This window comes from Numida meleagris, chromosome 12 (genome assembly GCF_002078875.1).
Source record: "Numida meleagris isolate 19003 breed g44 Domestic line chromosome 12, NumMel1.0, whole genome shotgun sequence".
NCBI classification, from domain to species: domain Eukaryota; kingdom Metazoa; phylum Chordata; class Aves; order Galliformes; family Numididae; genus Numida; species Numida meleagris.
In genome coordinates, this window is record NC_034420.1 from 7,937,407 (window position 1) to 7,956,205 (window position 18,799).

At 56.2% G+C, this 18,799-nt stretch overlaps 3 protein-coding genes and 1 long non-coding RNA gene across 4 annotated transcripts; 2 read left to right on the forward strand and 2 right to left on the reverse strand.

Annotated features, from left to right (window-relative positions):
- On the forward strand, nucleotides 221-3,902 carry IL17B (interleukin 17B). Its single transcript, XM_021410414.1, has 2 exons — nucleotides 221-2,881; nucleotides 3,121-3,902. The coding sequence occupies exons 1-2, from the start codon at nucleotides 2,622-2,624 to the stop codon at nucleotides 3,377-3,379; spliced, it is 519 nt and encodes a 172-aa protein (XP_021266089.1). The 5' UTR covers nucleotides 221-2,621; the 3' UTR covers nucleotides 3,380-3,902.
- On the reverse strand, nucleotides 4,047-6,923 carry PCYOX1L (prenylcysteine oxidase 1 like). Its single transcript, XM_021410412.1, has 6 exons — nucleotides 6,786-6,923; nucleotides 6,418-6,624; nucleotides 5,972-6,146; nucleotides 5,686-5,897; nucleotides 5,458-5,598; nucleotides 4,047-4,848 (listed from the first exon to the last, which is right to left on the reverse strand). The coding sequence occupies exons 1-6, from the start codon at nucleotides 6,862-6,864 to the stop codon at nucleotides 4,190-4,192; spliced, it is 1,473 nt and encodes a 490-aa protein (XP_021266087.1). The 5' UTR covers nucleotides 6,865-6,923; the 3' UTR covers nucleotides 4,047-4,189.
- LOC110405257 lies at nucleotides 5,924-8,089 on the forward strand. The gene is made up of 2 exons (XR_002442772.1): nucleotides 5,924-6,063; nucleotides 7,576-8,089. It is a non-coding gene; the product is annotated as an uncharacterized LOC110405257 (long non-coding RNA).
- GRPEL2 (GrpE like 2, mitochondrial) lies at nucleotides 7,754-18,323 on the reverse strand. Its single transcript, XM_021410413.1, has 4 exons — nucleotides 18,210-18,323; nucleotides 14,105-14,273; nucleotides 13,219-13,300; nucleotides 7,754-11,853 (listed from the first exon to the last, which is right to left on the reverse strand). The coding sequence occupies exons 1-4, from the start codon at nucleotides 18,269-18,271 to the stop codon at nucleotides 11,498-11,500; spliced, it is 669 nt and encodes a 222-aa protein (XP_021266088.1). The 5' UTR covers nucleotides 18,272-18,323; the 3' UTR covers nucleotides 7,754-11,497.

Sequence of the window (18,799 nt, forward strand, 5' to 3'; positions counted from 1 at the left end):
CACACCCTGCTCCAGGCTGGGGCTGGGCACAGCCCACAGCCACCCCAGTGCAGCGCTGTCCCCCTCCCAGCCACGCACCCCGGCCCCATCCCTGGCGCAAGGCTGGTGGGGAAAAGCCGCCTCCCCCAGCTTATCAAATTTGGCCATGTCTGAAAAGCCCTGGTTTCCTTTTCACCAAAAAAGATCAAAACTGGGTAATTGGCTCCCAGCACGGATGCCTCTGAGCCTCTCTCATGTGTAAACAGCATTGCCGAGCGCTGACACAACGCAGGCGGCCGCGCAGCCCGGCACCCTCTGGGCACGGCCGGGGGCTGCGTGCTGCCCCACACTGCCCTGGGGAGCACACAACCAGGGTGGGGTCCTGAGTTGTGGGGTTCCAGGCACTGCAATAACGTGGGCGCAGATGGCTGCAGAGCCACCAGGCCCCCACCAGGTGACAGAGGTGACACTGCTCATTGACTGGGAGATGCCGCAGCCCCGAAGCACTGTGCTGGTGAATGCCCCCGGGGATGTCAGCATGTTTCCTGCGACAGCTCTGGGTTGTGGGGGCCAAAAGGAGGGGAGGCACAATAGGAGGAGGTGGGGATAATGACTTTCTGGGTTTTCTTGAGGCCCTGCTCCTGGACTGAGAAAAGGAAGTGGAAATTTCCCACTGCCCTACAAAGCATGAGGGCCTTCCAGCCTGCAGATGGGGGATGTAGAGCAAGCAGGGGGCATTCCTCCAGCGGCCATCCCAGACCTGGGGCAGCAGACTTCAAAGTTTAAAAGACGCCCCTCAAGGAGCAGGGAACAGCACCAGCCACCTCTACTGTCAGCAAAGCCAGTGGGGTTTGGGAGGGGATAGAGGGAGGGGTGGAGGAGGGATGGAGGAAGGGCATTGCGCTGCGGTTGGGTGGAGGACAGCACCACCGTGCGGTGCAACACCCTCCTGGCTTCAGGGACAGGGACTACATCCCCCTCCCCCTGCCCTGTCCCTCCTTTACAGCTGCCCGCAGCCCCCAGCCCCGGCGTCAGCACCTCCCGTGCCTCAGTTTACTCCACTGCAGCACCCCCAGGCTCGGCCTCTGGATGCACCACGGCACTGGGGCAGCATCCCCAGAGCACACCCAGGGCACCCTCAGCCTGCAGCTCCGGGCACAGACCCAGGCACAATCGGCTGGGGGCTGGGGACAGCAGCAGGGAAGGGTCTGGGGACAAATAGCCAGGGTGCAAGCCACAGTGGTGCCATTGCCTCGCTGATGGTGTGAGCCACGGGGGCTCTTGGGGACAGCAGAGCTGCTGGTGGCACACGCATCACTGGGGACCTTCAGTCGTCTCCGCAGAAGCCCCAATCTGCCAACCCACACACTGTGCCACCAGCAGAGCACACAGCTCACCGTCCTGCCAGCACCTGCTCCAGCAGTGAGCCCCCAGCCACAGGAAGGGCTGTCACCATGCTGTCACCTTGCTGCCACGGCCAGCAGAACCCCAGACCCTTCTCTGAGACAGGCTCTGCCCACGAACCCCTCTGCGCTCTCCGCTCCAGGAGGGACAGCCAGGGTTGCTGCAGCCAGCACCTGGGGAGGAGGCGGTGGCCGAGTCCCAGACCACGCTGGCCCTGGCCCTGAGCTTCTGGCACCTCGGGGACGTGCCGGACACACCTCCGGGGAAGCGCCGCGGGGCTGGGGCTTTCCCTATTTAGCTGTGGGGCACGGCTGTGCCAGCTGCACTGCGGGCAGGAGTCCGGCCCTCCGCCGCGATGGAGCGGGCTCCCAACCTGGTAGGTAGCGTGCCGCGGCGCGGGGCTGCCTGCTCGCTTCCCTTCTTTAATGCCATTACGTACACGCGTGTTTGCGGGTGGCTACCTGGCTCTGTTTGCTTTGGAGATGCTCGCCCTGGCCCTGCCGGGCCCATCGCTCCCGCACGTGGCACAAAGGGGACAAAGCGGGGAGCGAACCTGCGGTGGTGGCCGGAGGGAAGCGTGGCACAGCCCAGGAGGAAAGCGCAGCACTCTGCCCGGACCCCGCATGCACGCAGGACGGTGTCACAGCGGGACCAGGGGCAGGGCGTGGGGCTGCCTCGGCTGGCTGCAGCCACATGGAGAGCAGTACTACAGAAAGCAACTTTGTTCGGCACTGGGCAGCATGCCGGCTGCCGGCACACGGAGCTCGGCCCTGCGAGGCCGGAGGGAGAAGGAGAGGAAAAGGCACCTTTCTTTCTCTGTCCTCAGAGCACAGAGGGAGAGGAGGGTTTGGATAAAGATCTCATTCTTGCATGGCTCATCTCTAAGGCTCCTTGTAAACGCAAGGAGCACCAGGTACACCCTGAGCTGGGTGTGTGCGCCCGCTCCCGGCACGCTGCCACCTGGGGATGCTCAGGACAGGCACGGGGCCCTTTGGGCTCAGCTCCCTGCACAAGGGGATCTGCAGCCAAGAGCATCTCCTGGGGCTCAGGCTATGGGCTCACCACGACCATGTGCCCACCACCCCAGTGTGCACGGTGCCACCCCAGTGCCAGGAAATTGAGCAAAGTGCCCATCCCCTACCTAGGGATGCATCCTTTTGCACAAGCTCTGCAGCCCAGGGCAGCCACGCACTGCACTCCTTTCTCCTCAGCTTCTCCTCTGCATCTTCACCTTCGCCATGGTTCTGGTGCCAGAAGCCAAGGATGAAAGCAGAGCAGCCAAGGGGAGGAGAAGGGGCCCTTCACGGCTCCCCACGGCTGCTCCTGCCCCGGCCTGGGCCCCGGATGACCCCTACACTCCAATGGAGGACTACGAGCGCAGCATCCAGGACATGGTGCACCAGCTGAGGAATGGCTCCGAGCCAGGCGACACCAAGTGCCAGGTCAACCTGCGGCTCTGGAGGTCCAACCGCAGGAGCCTGTCCCCCTGGGCCTACAGGTAAGTGTGGGACAGGGTCCTCAGGGCTTGGGGGGCTCTGGGCAGGGTCATGCACACTCGTCTCATGTTGGCAGCTGCAGTGTTAACCACGGCTCCAGCAAACCAAAGCCACCCATGATGCAGCGCTCCCCATGTCACCCCGCAGAGGCATTGCCCTGCCCATCCCCACCCCGCTGTCACCATCCCACCTGCCAGGCTCACCATCCCCCTAACCTCCAATTGCTTTCCTTGTCCTCCAGCATCAACCACGACGCCACGCGGATCCCGGCAGACATCCCCGAGGCCCGGTGCCTCTGCACCGGCTGCATCAACCCCTTCACCATGCAGGAGGACCGCACCATGGCCAGCATCCCCATCTACAGCCGGCTGCCCGTCCGCAGGCTGCTCTGCCAGGCACCAGGCGAGGTGGGGCACAAGGCCTCTGGGAGGAAGAAGTGCCACAAGAAGTATCAGACAGTCATGGAGACCATCGCCGTGGGCTGCACTTGCATCTTCTGAGGCTGCAGAATGAAGCCCCCAAAGTCATCTACGGGCAGCTAAGCAGCTTGCTCTTGCTTACCAAGCATTGCCAGGCTCAGCATTGGGGCAAGGAGTCCCTCCAAGGGCTCCCAAAATCCCCCTGCAGACTCCACCAGCCTCAGCCCAGGCTGGTGACACCCAGTGCTGGGGCAGCTCCACAAGCAGCCCAGCATGCCATCCTGCCTCTGGCCTCGCCAAGAGCTCTTGAACTCCCAGAGAAAGGCCAAGGAGGAGGGAGGGGAAAGGTTTTCACCCATCACCCTCAGCCCCATGTGCAAACTGCAGCCCTGGGCCCGGCACAGCGGCATGGGGCGGGGGGCAGCTGATCTCCTGGGGAAGCTGAGGCAGCTTTTGAGGTCCTAAACAATAAAGTGCATTGCTGGCCTCCGTCTGACCCACTCCATGCCTCGGCCCGTGGTGCTGCCTGGGCTGGAGGGGCCGTGCAAAGCAGGGAGGAGCAGCAGGAACAGGGCCCCGCTCCTGCCCAGCCAGCATCTATCTGCTCGCCCCATGGCCTTGGCTTTGAAACCGCACGAGGTCCCTCCCAAAGCACGATGACCGTTTCTCACAGCACGTTCCAGTACCACCCCAGGACGGGAAGGGAGAAATCTCCGGCGCACGGCACAGACAGGTGGCAGAGGCTGTATTCCTGAAGGCAAAACATGTTCAAGTCATCTGGACACAGCTTGTCCCTCGCCCCCAGCCCCAAGCCCCAAGGTGATCCCAAGGCAATAAATACTCCCCCGGCCACTACAGGCAACAGTTCCTAGCCCACCACCACCCAGCGCGTCACAGCTCAGTCTTCACCTTGTGCATCAAGTCCTTCTGGTCTATTTTCTCCAGGTCCTGGTACCAGCGGTTGTAAGCCAGGAGGGCCACGTTTTTGGCCGCCACGGCAATCATCTCCATGGAGCTGGCCACCCACTCCACGCCGCTGAGGTAGAAGAGGTTTTCGTGGAGCACGATGGGCGGCAGCGACTTGGCGGAGTCGTAACGGGGGTGGGACTGCCACTCCGTCACCTGCACCGAGTAGTAGGACCTGAAGAGGGTCTTCAGCTGCTGCTTGTCCAGCGGCTGCTGGGAGAGGACCCGCCACACCGCCGCCTCCTGGGGCTGTTTGCGACGGAACGCTGCCGAGATGTTGACAGGACAGATGTTGTCCATGGCGTTGAAGAAGAGGGTGGGAGTGTCGGTGGTGAGGATGCTGGCGAAGGGGAAGAGCTTGGGGTCAGGGAAACCGAAGTAGGAGGAGTTGAGGTAGCCGTGCACCACGGAGGTGACGGAAGGCTGGAAGGTGCCAGGGAAGTTGTCAATGGGCGGCTCGAAGTTCTGGAAGGTGAAGTTGCTCCTGCTGGGGTGTAGGGCAGTGGTCACCACCACCATGTCGTAGAACGCTGAGCCCTGGCCTTCGCTGCTCGTGTAGTGCACCTGGTACAGGGGTCTCCCCTCTGAAGAGAGATGGCAGATAGCAGGAGTAGCACTGACCCCAAGCTGTATGGCCCCAGAGCTTCAGCCCCACTTTTTTCTAGCACTGCCTCCACCCACAGGTTTTCCAGTGCTGGACCATAGCATCTGGTGGCTCTAGATGAGTTGCTAATGCTTTAGGGCAACAGAAAGAGCATTTTACAGAACCTGCGGGAAAAAGCTTCTAGAGAAGCTCAGGCTGGAGAGGTGATGAGTGGGGCAGGGCCGCCCTCCACAAACCACAGCTGTCCTGCTGTGCTGGAGCAGGGAGCAAGCCTGCAACACGGACAGTGCCAGTGGGAACCTGTGAGCCCAAAGAAGGGACCTAAGGGACCGCAGGGCTGAGGTCTGCAGGACAGGGCCAAGCCTCCCAGACAGACAGACAGCCTCCCAGAGCCCCCAGCATCCCCACAGCCCCCACCACCCACTTCATAGAATCACCGAATCATTACGGTTGGAAAAGATGGCTAAGATCATCGGGTCCAACCATTAACCCATCCCCACCATGCCCTCTCCGGGCACAGACCCACACCCCAAGGCCAGCAGCACCCATGGGTGCACAGGGCCGGAGCAGACACCATGGCTGGGCTCACCTGAGCTGTGCAGAGAAACACCCGTCACCCTGCCGTGGATGATGTTGGCTTTGGTCAGCTTCAGCAGGCCCGAGCACACCAGCCTGTTGCCTCCTTCCACCGCCCAGGTGCTGCCCTGGGCCCCTGCCAGCGACATGGCTCCTGGGGAGAGAAAGGGGAGGGCGCTCAGGGCCCTGCTTGGGGAGGGACCCCAGGAGGGACGCTCACGTGAGGGCAACAGATCCTCACCCGCAAAGGCGGGCACCAGCACCGACTGGCCGTAGCTGGAGCGCAGCACGGCCGCAATGACGTCGTCCACGAAGCGCTGCGTGACGCCCACCTCCAGCAGGGCCTCGGCCACCGAGTGCTGCGTCATGTTGACGAAGGCCTCACCCCCCAGCGAGCGCAGCAGCTCCTCCAGGCTGGAGAAGGCGTAGCCGTGCGCCTGGTACTTGTAGATCCTGGGGGGGACGGCAGCACAGGGTGAGGTCCCGGTGCTGGGGAGATCCCCCCCCCAACTCCACCACTCCCCTACCTCATGAACTTCTCCATCACCTCCTCCACCCACATCTGCAGGCGCAGGAAGCTGATCCCGTAGTGCCACCAGAGCCGGAAGAGGTTCAGCAGGTACCAGTCGGTCTCCTCCAGCACAAAGTGCTCCCCGCTGAACACGGCGCTCTTCCCCGGCACCTCGCGGCGCTGCCTGAGGCCTGAGGGGAGCAGAGGGCCCGCCGGGCGGGCGGTGGGGTGCGGGTAACGGCCTGAGCTCCCGCATGGGCACCGGGCAGCGCGAGAGCCCACGTGCTCGGGCATCCCCCAGAGCTGCCCGCTGCCGGATGGGACGAAGCCAGGAACGCTCGGCACCGGGCCGCGCCAGCCCTTCCCCTCCCACGGTGCGGACACAACGGGGCTGGGGCGCCGGGACACCACGTTACACCGTGCCGAGCTACCGCCGCACGCCCCCGGGCACGCGGCACTCACCGAGCGTCTTGACGAAGTCCTGCATGTGCAGGCTGAGCGCGTGGATGGACGCGGCCCGGCTCTCGTACTGCTGCTTGTTGACGGTGACGGTGGCCAGGCGGCCGCCCACGTCGCCCTGCTCGTACACGTCCAGCTGCACCTGCGGCCCGAAGTGCTGCTGCAGGAAGTAGGCGACGGCCGAACCGCCGAGCCCGGCGCCCACCACGGCTGCGGGCAGAGAGGGGCGGGGGGCGGCGGTCGGCGGCGCACGGGGGCACGGTGCCGCAGCCCCGCCGGGCTCCGGGGTCCCCGCTCCCCGCCCGCCTCCCCCCGACCCAGGGGACGGGGAAACGCGGCTCGCCCCCCCCCGCTCTCCCTCCCAGCCCTACCGATGCTGTGCGGCGGGGCGCGGGCGACGACGGGGGCGGCCAGGAGGGCGGCCAGGGCCGGCAGCAGCAGCGGGGCCATGGCGCGGGCGGCGGGGGGAGCGGCGGGGCCCGGCGGTACCGCCCCTCGCGGCAGGCACGGCCCCGAGCCCCCGGCTGCGGGCACGGCACGGCACGGCACGGCACGGCACGGCACGGCACGGCACGGCACGGCACGGCACGGCACGGCACGGCACGGCACGGCACGGCACGGCACGGCCCCGCCGCCTGCCGCCCTGAGCTGCGGAGCGGAGCGCGCGTGGCCCCGCGCTGGCTTCGTCACTGCCGCGCGCGGGCACGGGGCGGTGCGCTCCGTTCCGTTCCGGGGGAGGAGGCAGCAGGGCGGCGCGGCGTCGGAGCCGCGGGCAGGGCACGCCGCTGCTTGTAGCCGCTCCCGGCCCGGGCTGGAAGGGCTGGCGCCTGGCTGCTGCCGGAACGCCTTCCCTTGCTCACGCTGCAGACGGAGGTGGTTGCGGTTTGCAGACTCCCGACTCTCGCTGTCGCCGCGGAGAAAACCAGAAGAGCCGGCAGTGACCGGCGCGGCCGCAGCTAGCAGCGTTTCCTGGTTAGCGAATGCACGCGGCAATGCCATCACCGCTGCTTCCAGCCTCGAGGAAGAGCCCGCGCCATGGGAAGCTGCCTCTGCGATCGCAAGGGGATGGTGCTGGCAGATGCTCAGCACAAAAATGTCGCTGTTCCCCCAGAAGGGCCGCGTGTAACGCTCTTCGCGAAGTTGTTTTTTTTTTTCCCCTAGGAAGAAGCACATTGGGGCACTGCACGGCCTGCTGGTACAGCACAGCACCTTCACGGACTGAGGAGCCAGCTGGGGAACAGCCCTTCCCATCCCCAGTGCCACAGCAGCAGCCGGACTGGGCAGCGCTTTGGGGGCAGCAGGGAAAGGAGAAGAACCAACTGCAATTCTTTTTTTTTTATTAGCAAACAGACAGTATCTGGACATGTAAAGAACATCAGCCCTTTCCAACATTAACTCAAATGTTGTTGTCAGTGACTTGCACCGGTCCCACACTCGAGTTTTCCTCTCTTGTACAGCCAGAACCGTTGGGTAAGCGCAGCACAGACAAGTGATGACGTACAGTACGTAAAGGTTCCTCACCAGCTAAAATGGACTTCAGATTTTTGGAGATCAGCAACGCTTTGTTCATCACACTTTGCAAGTAATATCAGAACATCTCACGTTTTAAAATTAAAAAACCAAAACCCCACAACATTCACAATATAAAACTTAAATACAGTTTTCAAAAACGAGAGGAATTCTCGCAGCCACTGATTTATCACAGCTGCTCTCTTCCAGCAGCAGCTCTGCTGAGGAAGCGCTGAGAATTGAAGGTCCCCAAAGCGACATTCGTGTTCTGCACTGCTCCTGCTCCCAGCCCAGATGCTGGTGGGACAGCGCTGCAATGCCCAGTGCAGGCCTGCCCGGCCTCCTGGGGCAGATCTGCAGATCCACACGTGGGACGTCTGCTCTGCAATCCCAGGTCAGTTCATGGCTGGGTGAGCAAGCGGAAACGAGCAAGAGGTACACAGCACTTGCTCTCCTCTGCTATTCCATCCCTTCTAACAAACTCCAAAGTCGATTGGATAAAGTGACAGGAGGGGAGAAGCTCACGGGTCAGACTCTTTGGTGTCACTCTGCAGAGCACCGGGAGGGACTCGTCCCACCCTGCTCCGCGTGTGAGCTCTGCACAAACAGGGAAGCTAGACAAAGGAGAAACCCACTCCACCCTTAGGCAATCTCATCCACAATAAGAGATCATTAAGTGTGCTTGAAAGGCAAGAGAATCCAATTTTGCCTAGGAAATGTAAATTCTGCGATGGAATCCAGGTTTGGTTATTTCATTCCCCTTTCACAATTCAGAGCGAGCAGGAAACTAAGGACAAACAACAACAGTCTTTGGTAACTTCTGCAAGAGCCTCTAAGCACTACTTACATCTTGCAATAACCATCATAAAGCCTAATGAGATCTACAGAAGTTTCCCAGATTTAAAACACTGGGGCAGGAACCGGGAAAACAGCTTGCCCAGAATTAAACTGGGCCTGGACGGGGGCAAGGGGGGGGCTCAGAAACACTGCACAGGAACCTGACCCCCGAGATTCCTGCTCCAGCCACACAGCAGTGCCTCAGTGAAAGCAGACCCCAGATGCACCAGCTGAATCAATAACCTCTTACTGCAGGCAGGCAGTGTCTGGAGTGCATTTTAGGGTACTTCTTTAAGGCAAAAAAGGGTGAATACTAGCTGACAGGCAGGCCTAGCAAACAGTCCAAGGGAGGACCAAGCAGATGTAGCATACTTTGACAGTCAGGCTGCACAGTGGGTCAGTTTAAAGGTGCTTTGGATCCCATCACTTCTGGCCACCTGCTACTTCAAGTATGGCTCAGGTAAGCTGCAGCCTTTCTATGAGTGAAAACGACCTCTTACAAAAAATACCTGCATTTCTGTTCAGTTCCTTATAAATTATCTTTCACATTACACATTCTTTTCCACAACTGGCTCTCTCCTCCTATTTGCAAATGGCTCAGCTGATCTACCAGGGACCAAAGAGGCAGAGGAGAACCTAGCTGCTCCTGCTGAACATACAGCTTCTGCAGGAGAGGCTGCAGGCAGTCATGAGAACAAGACCTGCACTGCCACCCCGCACATTTCACCTGGTTTGTGTCCTGGTTAACAGCATCATCCAGTCACCCAGTTGGCATGTCCAATGCCAACACAACCACCAGCAAGTTCTTTTGTAACTCTGACATTTGCAAGAACACAATACAACAAGAGCACTGAACTAGAAGTTTTCTGAAGTGATCTGAGGCTGCCACGAAGCACTGGCTCAGGGCTGAAATCTCAAGTACCTCTCTGAGAACCTAACTACTCAGAGGCACAAAGCCACACCGGGTCACCCACATGTAGATGTCACCCAAGCAGCTTGTGTGAAGCACATCAAAACAGGCACCTTCCTACAAATTCTATAATGACAACCCATTAACTGCGTGTGCTCTGCATACAGTCTCCCCACATGAAAGACTGCTGATAGATGGTAACTGAAGGCTGCTGTTACTTTGAAGTCCATCACAAAGGATTATGCGACCGAAGCCTGCAAAGGAATGGGAGAAGAATAAGCTTTCTTCCAAACCAGTGATGGCACTCACCACAATAAAGAGCTTTTGCAAGTGGATCTCAAATAACTGCCAGGCCGTAGATCCGATACCAGAAAGTAAAAAGGCAGTAATTAAGGAATTCGTAAGAAACAACCTGAAAACCACCATGCCTGGGGGTTTTATGTAGTGCAAACCACAGTCGGGCTTATACAACTCTTTTGTCACTACACTGCTTACTGCTCTCTCAAGGGTTAAATTCTGATCTTAATGGGTGACTGCATCCTTTCAGCTGAGATAAATGGACTCCCTGGCAAAAGGACCTCTGGGAAACACATATGCCATACTGGGACAACAACATGCCTCCAACCAGGAGGATGGCTTGAGGTCAGCTTTCAGTTCCCCTGCCTTCTGCTGATCTTCCTTTCTTGTCACCGCCGCTAAAATTGTTTCAAGGACACTTGAGACTTTTGTAGAGAAGACTTTTTCTCCTTGTGTCAAAAAAAAAAAAAACCAAACGGTTTCACATCTACTATGACTACACAACGGTAGAATCTGAATGTCAACTGCAAGTTAGTGTTATCTGAGTGCTATCATTGGAGAGCTTGAGAAAATAAAGCGGTCCAGATTTCCTACTTAAGGGCGCATCTCCATTTCGCCAGCAGCTGCAACAAAAAGCATATCATTTATCATGCTTGAAAGATGCACAAATACCCATCAGGGAAGAGAGATTACTCTCCTCTAAAATACACTGGTTGGAGAAAGAGAGATCTGAGAGGAGCTTTCTGGCTCTATCGAGAACCATCACTCCCTGTTTTACATTTAGGAACAAGGAGGCAAGTTGAAATTTTACCTAGAGAACAAATATTAACACACTGACATAACAACTGAATTCTCTTTAAAACCTCAACCTATTCATCTATAGCATGACAGAGATTTCATTAATTCAGGATTATTCTCCTGAAATGACATAAGAAAAAAATGGCCCTAAATGTCACTCCAAGCCACCGATCATTTTGACCCCCACCTAAGGGGCCTGGGGACAAGGGAAGATACCAAGATCAGCCTGATAATAATACTCAGTCCTTTGAGCTTTTCCCCTTCTGAGTGCTCTGCAAGGAGAAAGCCTCACCACATCCCTGTGAGGTAGGTCAATAAGTATTATCATATTCCCTCGATACAATTACAGAAACTGAGGCAGAGGACTGACTTGCCTAAAGGCCTCTGCTGGAATCTGTCTCAGAGTTGCAGTCGAGAGCCAAGATTTCTTTCTCGCATCCCCTTCCCTATCCAAGTTCTAATGGAGAAATGAGCATCAGGGAACGGGGCTATGATGCCGCGTATCCGACAAATAGCAGAACTCCTAGTACTACTCCACATACTCCAAAAAGGATCATTAAATATACAAGTACCTTATAATTAATGGCAAAATGACTGCACGCATTATAAAGAAGCCAACGCACAATACAAACCTAGCTTAATAAATAAGTACAGACATGCAGCTGCAGCTGCCATGAGTGCTGAGAGGTCCCCAGCCCAGTCAGGTCCCAGGTGCCAAGGGGCAAGCCCACATCACTCCTGTGACTCCACGGCCACGCCAACAAGTGCATGTCTGATAGTGCGACCATGGAGTTTGTAGCCATCCTGAGTCACCAGTGCTATCGTGCCCGGCTGCATTCCCTCGGCTGGTACATGGCAAACTATTTCATGGTCATACGGATCGTATTTGTCACCAACAGGGCTCATCTTCTGAAGGCCGTGTTTGGCGAATACACTTTGCAATTTGGCCTCTATTAGAGAGAGGCCTTCGTAGATTTTCTGTAGGGTTGGGTTTGGATTACTAGGCTCCGCTTCTTCTGCGGCACTCTCGGCAGTCTTCTCCAAGATGTCTGCTACCTCCACAAGGTCCCTGCAGAAACTCTGGATCCCTGTAAGAAAATAAGAAACAAATGAAGGACAACGTACAGAGCATACAGAACTACAGTGCCAATGCCAGGCGAAAAGTCACAGAAGTTTGAAAGCTCCACATCCATGCACACAGGGAACAAGCACAGTGGAGGGAAATAAGTATAATACATGACCATTCACACGTATATTCACAATTTTACTCACAAGTTAAAACAGCAGTGGAAGGAATGGATAAAACAGCTGGTCATGAAAAAAAGAAAAACCATAGCATTTTTCATTAGAAAAATGGGTGTAGATCATACACATTTCCAGAAGTATCGTGTTACACAGAGCAGAAGTTTCAGGAAAACCAGTCTCCCTCACTTACACTGATGTCTTAACAAACTTACTGGAAAGATACATCAGGAAAACAGACAAGAGACACAACAGTTCAGTGCTGCCTGTGCTTGTACATACAAGTTCAACATGCTAACATATCATCATAGAATGATAAAAGCGTGGAGGAGGGGCAACAAAAAGCAGACCAACTACCAACCCATGTCCTCTTACACCAGGATCTACTTTAAATGCTCTACAGATCCCCTGTGCCACATTCCGTGAGCAACTTTAATAAATAACCTTATTTTTTTCAAATCTAAAGCATACCACACATAGAAAGTTAAAACTCAAAACAAGCAAACAAACAAGAAAAACCCCAAACCAATAATCCTGATTTTCCCAGCACTCAACAGTCATTTTGTAGCACAATGGTAACAGATGTAGCTCTAATTTCAAAGCCACTAAAATTAACTCACAGAAAAGCTTTACGCGTGCTATGGAAAACAATGGTTTCTCATTCTCAGAGATGGTACTGGCAGAGAGCAATGATTAAACAGCAGTTTTTCTCCACTTCACCTGCCTCAGTTCCCAAGCTACAATCAACCCGCTTCACTGATGCTAAAATGTTTACTGCAGAAATTTTACAGACCATCTGATATAGCAACCAACCCCCTTGTCCCAGACAGGATGCACCTCCTAAAAGCCACAGCAGAAGAGAAGAGACTGTTAATATAATAAAGGAGATCACAACTTGATGAAAACCTACAAAATACATGCTGTGAGAGCCAATTCTCAGCACACAGAAGAACCCGTAATTTCCATGAAGTGAGCAGCACCAGGTCTGTTTTATTTAGAGAAGTTCATAAAACAGTGAGATGAAACTGACAGGACACAGCTGGACACGGGGAAGCGTAATGCTGAGACACCAGCAGGCCAGGCCAAACATCACAGCACACTTTACAACAAACAAGGGCAGGACAGAGGGGAGAGCAAAGCTGCTGATCAGCATTTTGTGCTCAGGCAGGCAGGCAACCTCAGCAAACACAGCTCTGTGTCACGTTGCTCACCAAAGAGCTTGGCGTCTTCCACAAACTTCTGCGTTCTCCTCCGGACGTTCTCAGAATCTGCCAAAGCTCTCCGGTATCGCTCCTGTAACCGTAACAGCAAAAGGAGACACGAGACAATGACATCAAACTGATTTTCTGACAAAACTGCAATCCCTTAGATACCACTTAAAAAGAAGCCATTACACACCACAAGGTTTGCGCTGGGCTCCGGCATTTTCATTACAACATACACAGCCAATCCCTCTCCTACTGATTAATCAGCACAACTGCAACTCCCTCCAAAGACCCAAGGTGAGGCCAGAAGCACTCAGTGCTCAGCACATTGTCAGGCTGCTGCTTTCTGCATGACTCACTGTACCTATTGAGATGCTCTCTTCTCTAGCAGGCAGGTCTTAGCAACAGATCTGTAGCAAGCTGATTTATCACTTGCTGAAGTAGTACTCCGGACAATTATCCCCAGAACTGCCCTGCGCTGCAGTATTTATTCCTCTCCTCAGCCACATCTGAAAGTCTCTATAAAATATTCCCTACCTTTTCCACACCAGACACCAAAGATGACTTCTTAGACAACACGGATCCAGGAGGTTACAATCTGTGGTATTAACCAGGACAAAGCTACTGACATTCCCTTGTACAACGTTGCAAAAGAGCTGACCACAGCCCATCTCGGACATACAGTTTTGCCTGCTGGGATCAAACTATCAGTGTCTTGCTCCCAGGAGCTATTGACACCTGGTGTTTCTGGGAATGGCAGAGCTGCTCTGAATGCTGTCACAACACAGTGCTATTGTGTGCAGGTTGTAGCTCTTACAGAACAAGACGGGGCTGAAAGAGAAAGTCAAGGGGCCCAAATGAAAGACGGTGATGCCACCAGCTGCAAACTCACAGTTAAATCCCGAACTTGCTCTTCCAATTTGATGGCTTTGTGCTCTAAGGCACAGTCAGAAAGGGGATGCTTCGGCTCATCATGGGGATCTTCTGGCCCACACTCGTCTCCTGTACTTCTCTGCTGAGCTGCAGTGCTGAAGACACACAGGGACTCCCTGAAATACAAACTAGTGACAAGACAGGGAAAGTTAAGTTCCAACACAGTCAAAAGGAAGAATTTCAGTTTAGCATCATTACTAAAAGCAGGCTCTCTTCAAAAAGGCGCACAGGACTCTAGGTAAGATTTTAACCCTTTCCAAAGGATGTAGGCAGCTAGCACAGAAAACAGACAGACACTTTGAAAAAATCTTTTATTTTAGACTCATGTCACTACAGAGGCCATATGCCACCACCCCGACATACCTTGAAAAGTCAGATTTTGACAGAAAAACAATTTATTGGTTGCACTGTTACTAACCTCCCAGTACAGGTGGTCAGTAGCAGACTTTAGAATTATTTTTGCAAGCTAGCCTTGAAAAGGAGGCGGGTATTAGAGCTGGTTTAACAAACATGAAAAAGGAAAAAAAAAAAAAACCTGAGCAAAATTCAGTAAAATCTGTGAACATGGGCAGATATGCATGGACACAGCCCAGCCTGCCACCCTAAGAAGAGAAGCTGGTGGCAAAGTCACACTGCTGCAGAGGTTGTGGGTTTCTGGGAAGTGGATGTGGATTTCCATGAAGCAGTTCAACAACCATGGAAGGACATACACGTGTCAAACTGGTGACTAACAGAGGAACTGATCCTCAGATACTCTGGCCTGTTTCTTCTCCTGGGTGCAATCAGACAGTATGTGGTGCATTCAGTTTTCCTCGTCATTCTGGAGCCTTCTGCAGAACCTTCAGAGCTGTGCTGGCTGTGCTGGGAAACGGGGCTGAACACACCACCTGACAACTGTCAGTACGTGCACGGCAGGGAAGAGTGAGCCTCTCTTTCTTAAGAAGACCTCAGCTCTTCTGCAGAGCATCCCCTGCAATGGAGGGGTTTGAATCAACCATGCACAGATGTATTGAGAGAAAGGCAGCACAGCACAGAGATCACTGCACTTCGGTGTTCACACAGCACAATTCAGCACTGCACAGAGGAGCTCACCCACACCTCAGAATCAATATGGCCAAGCTCACATTACCAGGCCCGCACCGTTAAACTTCCCTGCTCACGAGCAAAGCCATACTGCTTGGGTACAGCGTCACAGAAGGGCACTGCTTTTGTTTCAGGGTCCATCAAATCGGTCACGAGACTTCAGCACTGCTCAGCAATCCAGCCAAGCTGAGCTTACGGGCAGCCGAGCAGGATGAGCCCAGGTCCCTTACTCCAGGACCGTGAAGTTTCCAGAGAATGAAGGCTCGAGGAGTTAAACCAGCCAAAACCAAACCCAACAGGAGCACCTGCTGTCCAATGTGCTCAAAGAAGTTTGCTGTGCTACCAGATGAGTGCAAGTACAAAAGAAAAGACGTCACGTGAAGCCTGGAGAGATGTGGGAAGAACAACGTAGGGAAGGGCAGAGGCCTCCTCTTTGGGTGCCTAAGACTGGTTTACCTGTGTGACCAAAGCACACTTTAAGAGATAAATCTGCCCGAAGACCACCAGGCACCTCCTACCACTCCCTGCTTAGCAGCCCAGGTGTGCCCTCATTCTATCCTGAATGAAGGGTTGCTAGATCTCCCACAGCACTAATGACGAACTGCCTCTTCCCACCTGAAGACACCCGCATCTACAGTTTTTATGAGTGGGTACATAAAACATGATCTGTACACCAAACAGCTCCTGCATCTATTATGTGCCAAACACAGAGCTGAGTGTTTCTGCTACATACATTTGCTCTGGGATAGAACTCCTGGCCCAGGTCTTTAAAGAACCGGGCAAGGACACGTCAAGGGGTGCTTCCCAATTAGCTGCCCAGCCACCATCGTTCTGGGTTCCCACAATGCCAAAGAAGAGAAAACCCAACAACCCAACCCTTCAAAATCCATGAACAAACCTGCAATAACTGGAAAACTTTCTTTGTGAGGAAAAGCATGTCTGTGGTAAGCACTAACTACAAGCCTCGTCCTTCATCTTCTTGTATTTCATGTAAAGAGCTGCAGGAAGGGAGCTCAGCCCTGTTCCAGATGGGCCGAAGAAGCCAACATTCAGCTAAGAAAGCAGCGTTGCTAAGCACCTCGCAGGTTAAACACCTGCAGCTTAAAAAAATCCAACGCAATATAAACAAGCTATCTCCTTTGCATCCAAGAAGTGAAGCTGACTGAGTCAATTCCACGCGCGGCTGATTCACAGCACACAGACGGGTGTGTTTCGGTGCGTAGGAGAGGGGCACGAGCGAGCTGGTGGCTGCACTCAGGGGCCCTGCCTACGTGAAGCGGAGAGCGGCCGGCATGGAGTCCTGTCTCCAGCTAGTGAAACCGAGCTGCTGAGCACTCCCTGCGCAGTGAAACGCCCCGGGTGCCACGGGCTGTTCAGACAAGCCTGCCTCAAAAGTTGGGGGCAAGAAAAAAAGCACCACAGGTTGACTCCAAAGGGAAATTTAAGAAGGAGTATTAAGCAGAACTGAAAACGCTGCTCGATTCACTTCTTCCTTGAGGATGAAAGAAACACACCACTACAAAGGGCGAGTGCTATTTACAGCCTGTCCTCTATCTCCTAAACACAAGTCCTGGTCGCGGCTGCCCTAAAAATAGGCGGAATCCCACATAGGAGGAAGCTGACACATCCTGAGGTGACAGACATGGGGAAGTCCCAGCGGGTGTGAAAGGATCATATGACTACGCGGGCGCTTCAGAAAGATTTACAAACTGATGTCAAAGAGGGCGGAGACGCTGATTGCAGCCATGTGACCGAAGTCAGCCATCCTTAAAGATAACAATTTTATTGATGGGAACAGGCCTGCATTCCAAACAACCGTTCTTTCTGGAGAACGGGCACCATACCCAAATGTTGCAGACCACACAAGGACTCTACCCCACCTCCTCCTCCCAAATCTGCTTGACAAAGCACGCAAGCGCTGAGCTGCAGAAACATCTGCATCAGTTCTTCGCACGGGAATCTCCTAATTACCCTCACTGCCTGCGCTCTGTCTCACCAGGAGCGGTGTCGGAGAACGCGTCGTGGACTCCTCCTCATCGACAACACCCAGCTGCAGGACAAGCTTCTGCACGAGGGCTGCGAATGCGGGCATCCTCCCGCACCGCACGCAGCCCGGCAGCCGCTCCGTGCACGCGTGGCCCAGCCAGCAGCCCCAGCGCACAGCCGGCTGTTCTCTGCTCCCGCTGCCGCTTGCCAGAAGCCGGGCCTGTCTGCCACGTGCTGCGAGGGGCACGGCAGCTTTCACACCCACAAAGCGTGTTGGAGGCGGGAGGGCTTGCAGTTGCCCGGCTTCGCGGTTAGCCCCGCACCCAGCGCTTCCATGAAGTGCTCTGGTATCTCTTTATTACGTTTGTGTGGCCTTTTAGCTCTTTTCAGAGAAACAAATCCCGACACAACAGCAGCAAAGGCGATCCCCCATTTTGCCTGTTTTCCTTTCCAGCTGCCTGCATTTCACTGAAATAACCAGAGCCCGCTGCTACGGATTCACTGCTCTTCTGGAAGTCAGATCCCACAGCGTCCAAACCACGGCCGGCCGCAGGACCACGACCAGACACTGCCCGAACACGGACACAGCGACCACGCCTCTCTTCCCCTGCCCAACCCCGCACTGCGATGGACACCGCGGCACAGGTGCTGCATCGTGACCGAAATCCCGCGGAGGACGTGACAGGCAGAGCTCGCCGACCCGTCAGCCCGGGGCCTGCAGGAAGGGCCGCTCCCCGCGCACGGAGCGGCTCGGCGGACGGGCACGGGGAGCTGCCCCCGCAGGAAGGAAGGGCCGCCCGGGGGGCACGCAGCCGCCTCGCCCCGCGCTCGGCTGCGCTCTGCGGGGCAGCCCGGCTCGCCCAGCAGGACGGGACGGGACAGGCCCGGGCCCGCCGACCGCCGCGCTGGGCCCGGCCCCGCTCCGCCGCCACGTCCCGCTCCGCTCCGCTCCCCGCCGCCCGCCCGCGGCCGCGGAAGCCCCGCGCCCCACGCACCTGCCCCGCCGCGCCGCGCCGACGGACAGCCGAGCCCCGGCCCGCAGCGAGCGGGCGGCCATGCTCCCTGGGCCCGCCTGCTGCCCGCGCCGCAACTACAGCTCCCGGCGCGCCCCGCGCGGCCCCGCCCCGGCCGGGTGGTGCTGCCGTGGGCCCCGTGCGCCCTGGTGGCCGGGCCCTGGGCCTGCACGCTGCGGGCTGCCCTGTGCCCCCGAGCGCCGCTCCTGTCCCCGCAGGCGAGCAGGAAGAGCTCGCAGCTCCGAACCCGCAGCCCCAGTCTGATGCGTGGGGATCCGTCCCGCTGCTCCCGCAGCCGCTGCGGGCACATGCAGAGCCCCCGGCCACGCTGGCCTCTCATTGCAAGCAAGAGGAACGCCGCCAGTTCGCTCCCGGCAGCCAGGGGAGAGCCGTGCCAGTGGTTTTATTACAAGCTGCTGACCTAGTTATTAAAGGGGGGCAAGCTGCAGAGGTTAACCGTGGCAGCAGTGAGCACAAATGGGCCGCAGGCACTCCATTGTCCCTGGCACACCAGCCTGGGCCTTCCCTTTCTGTTCCTCTCCCTTGTTTCTGCCTGTGCTGAATCACCTTCC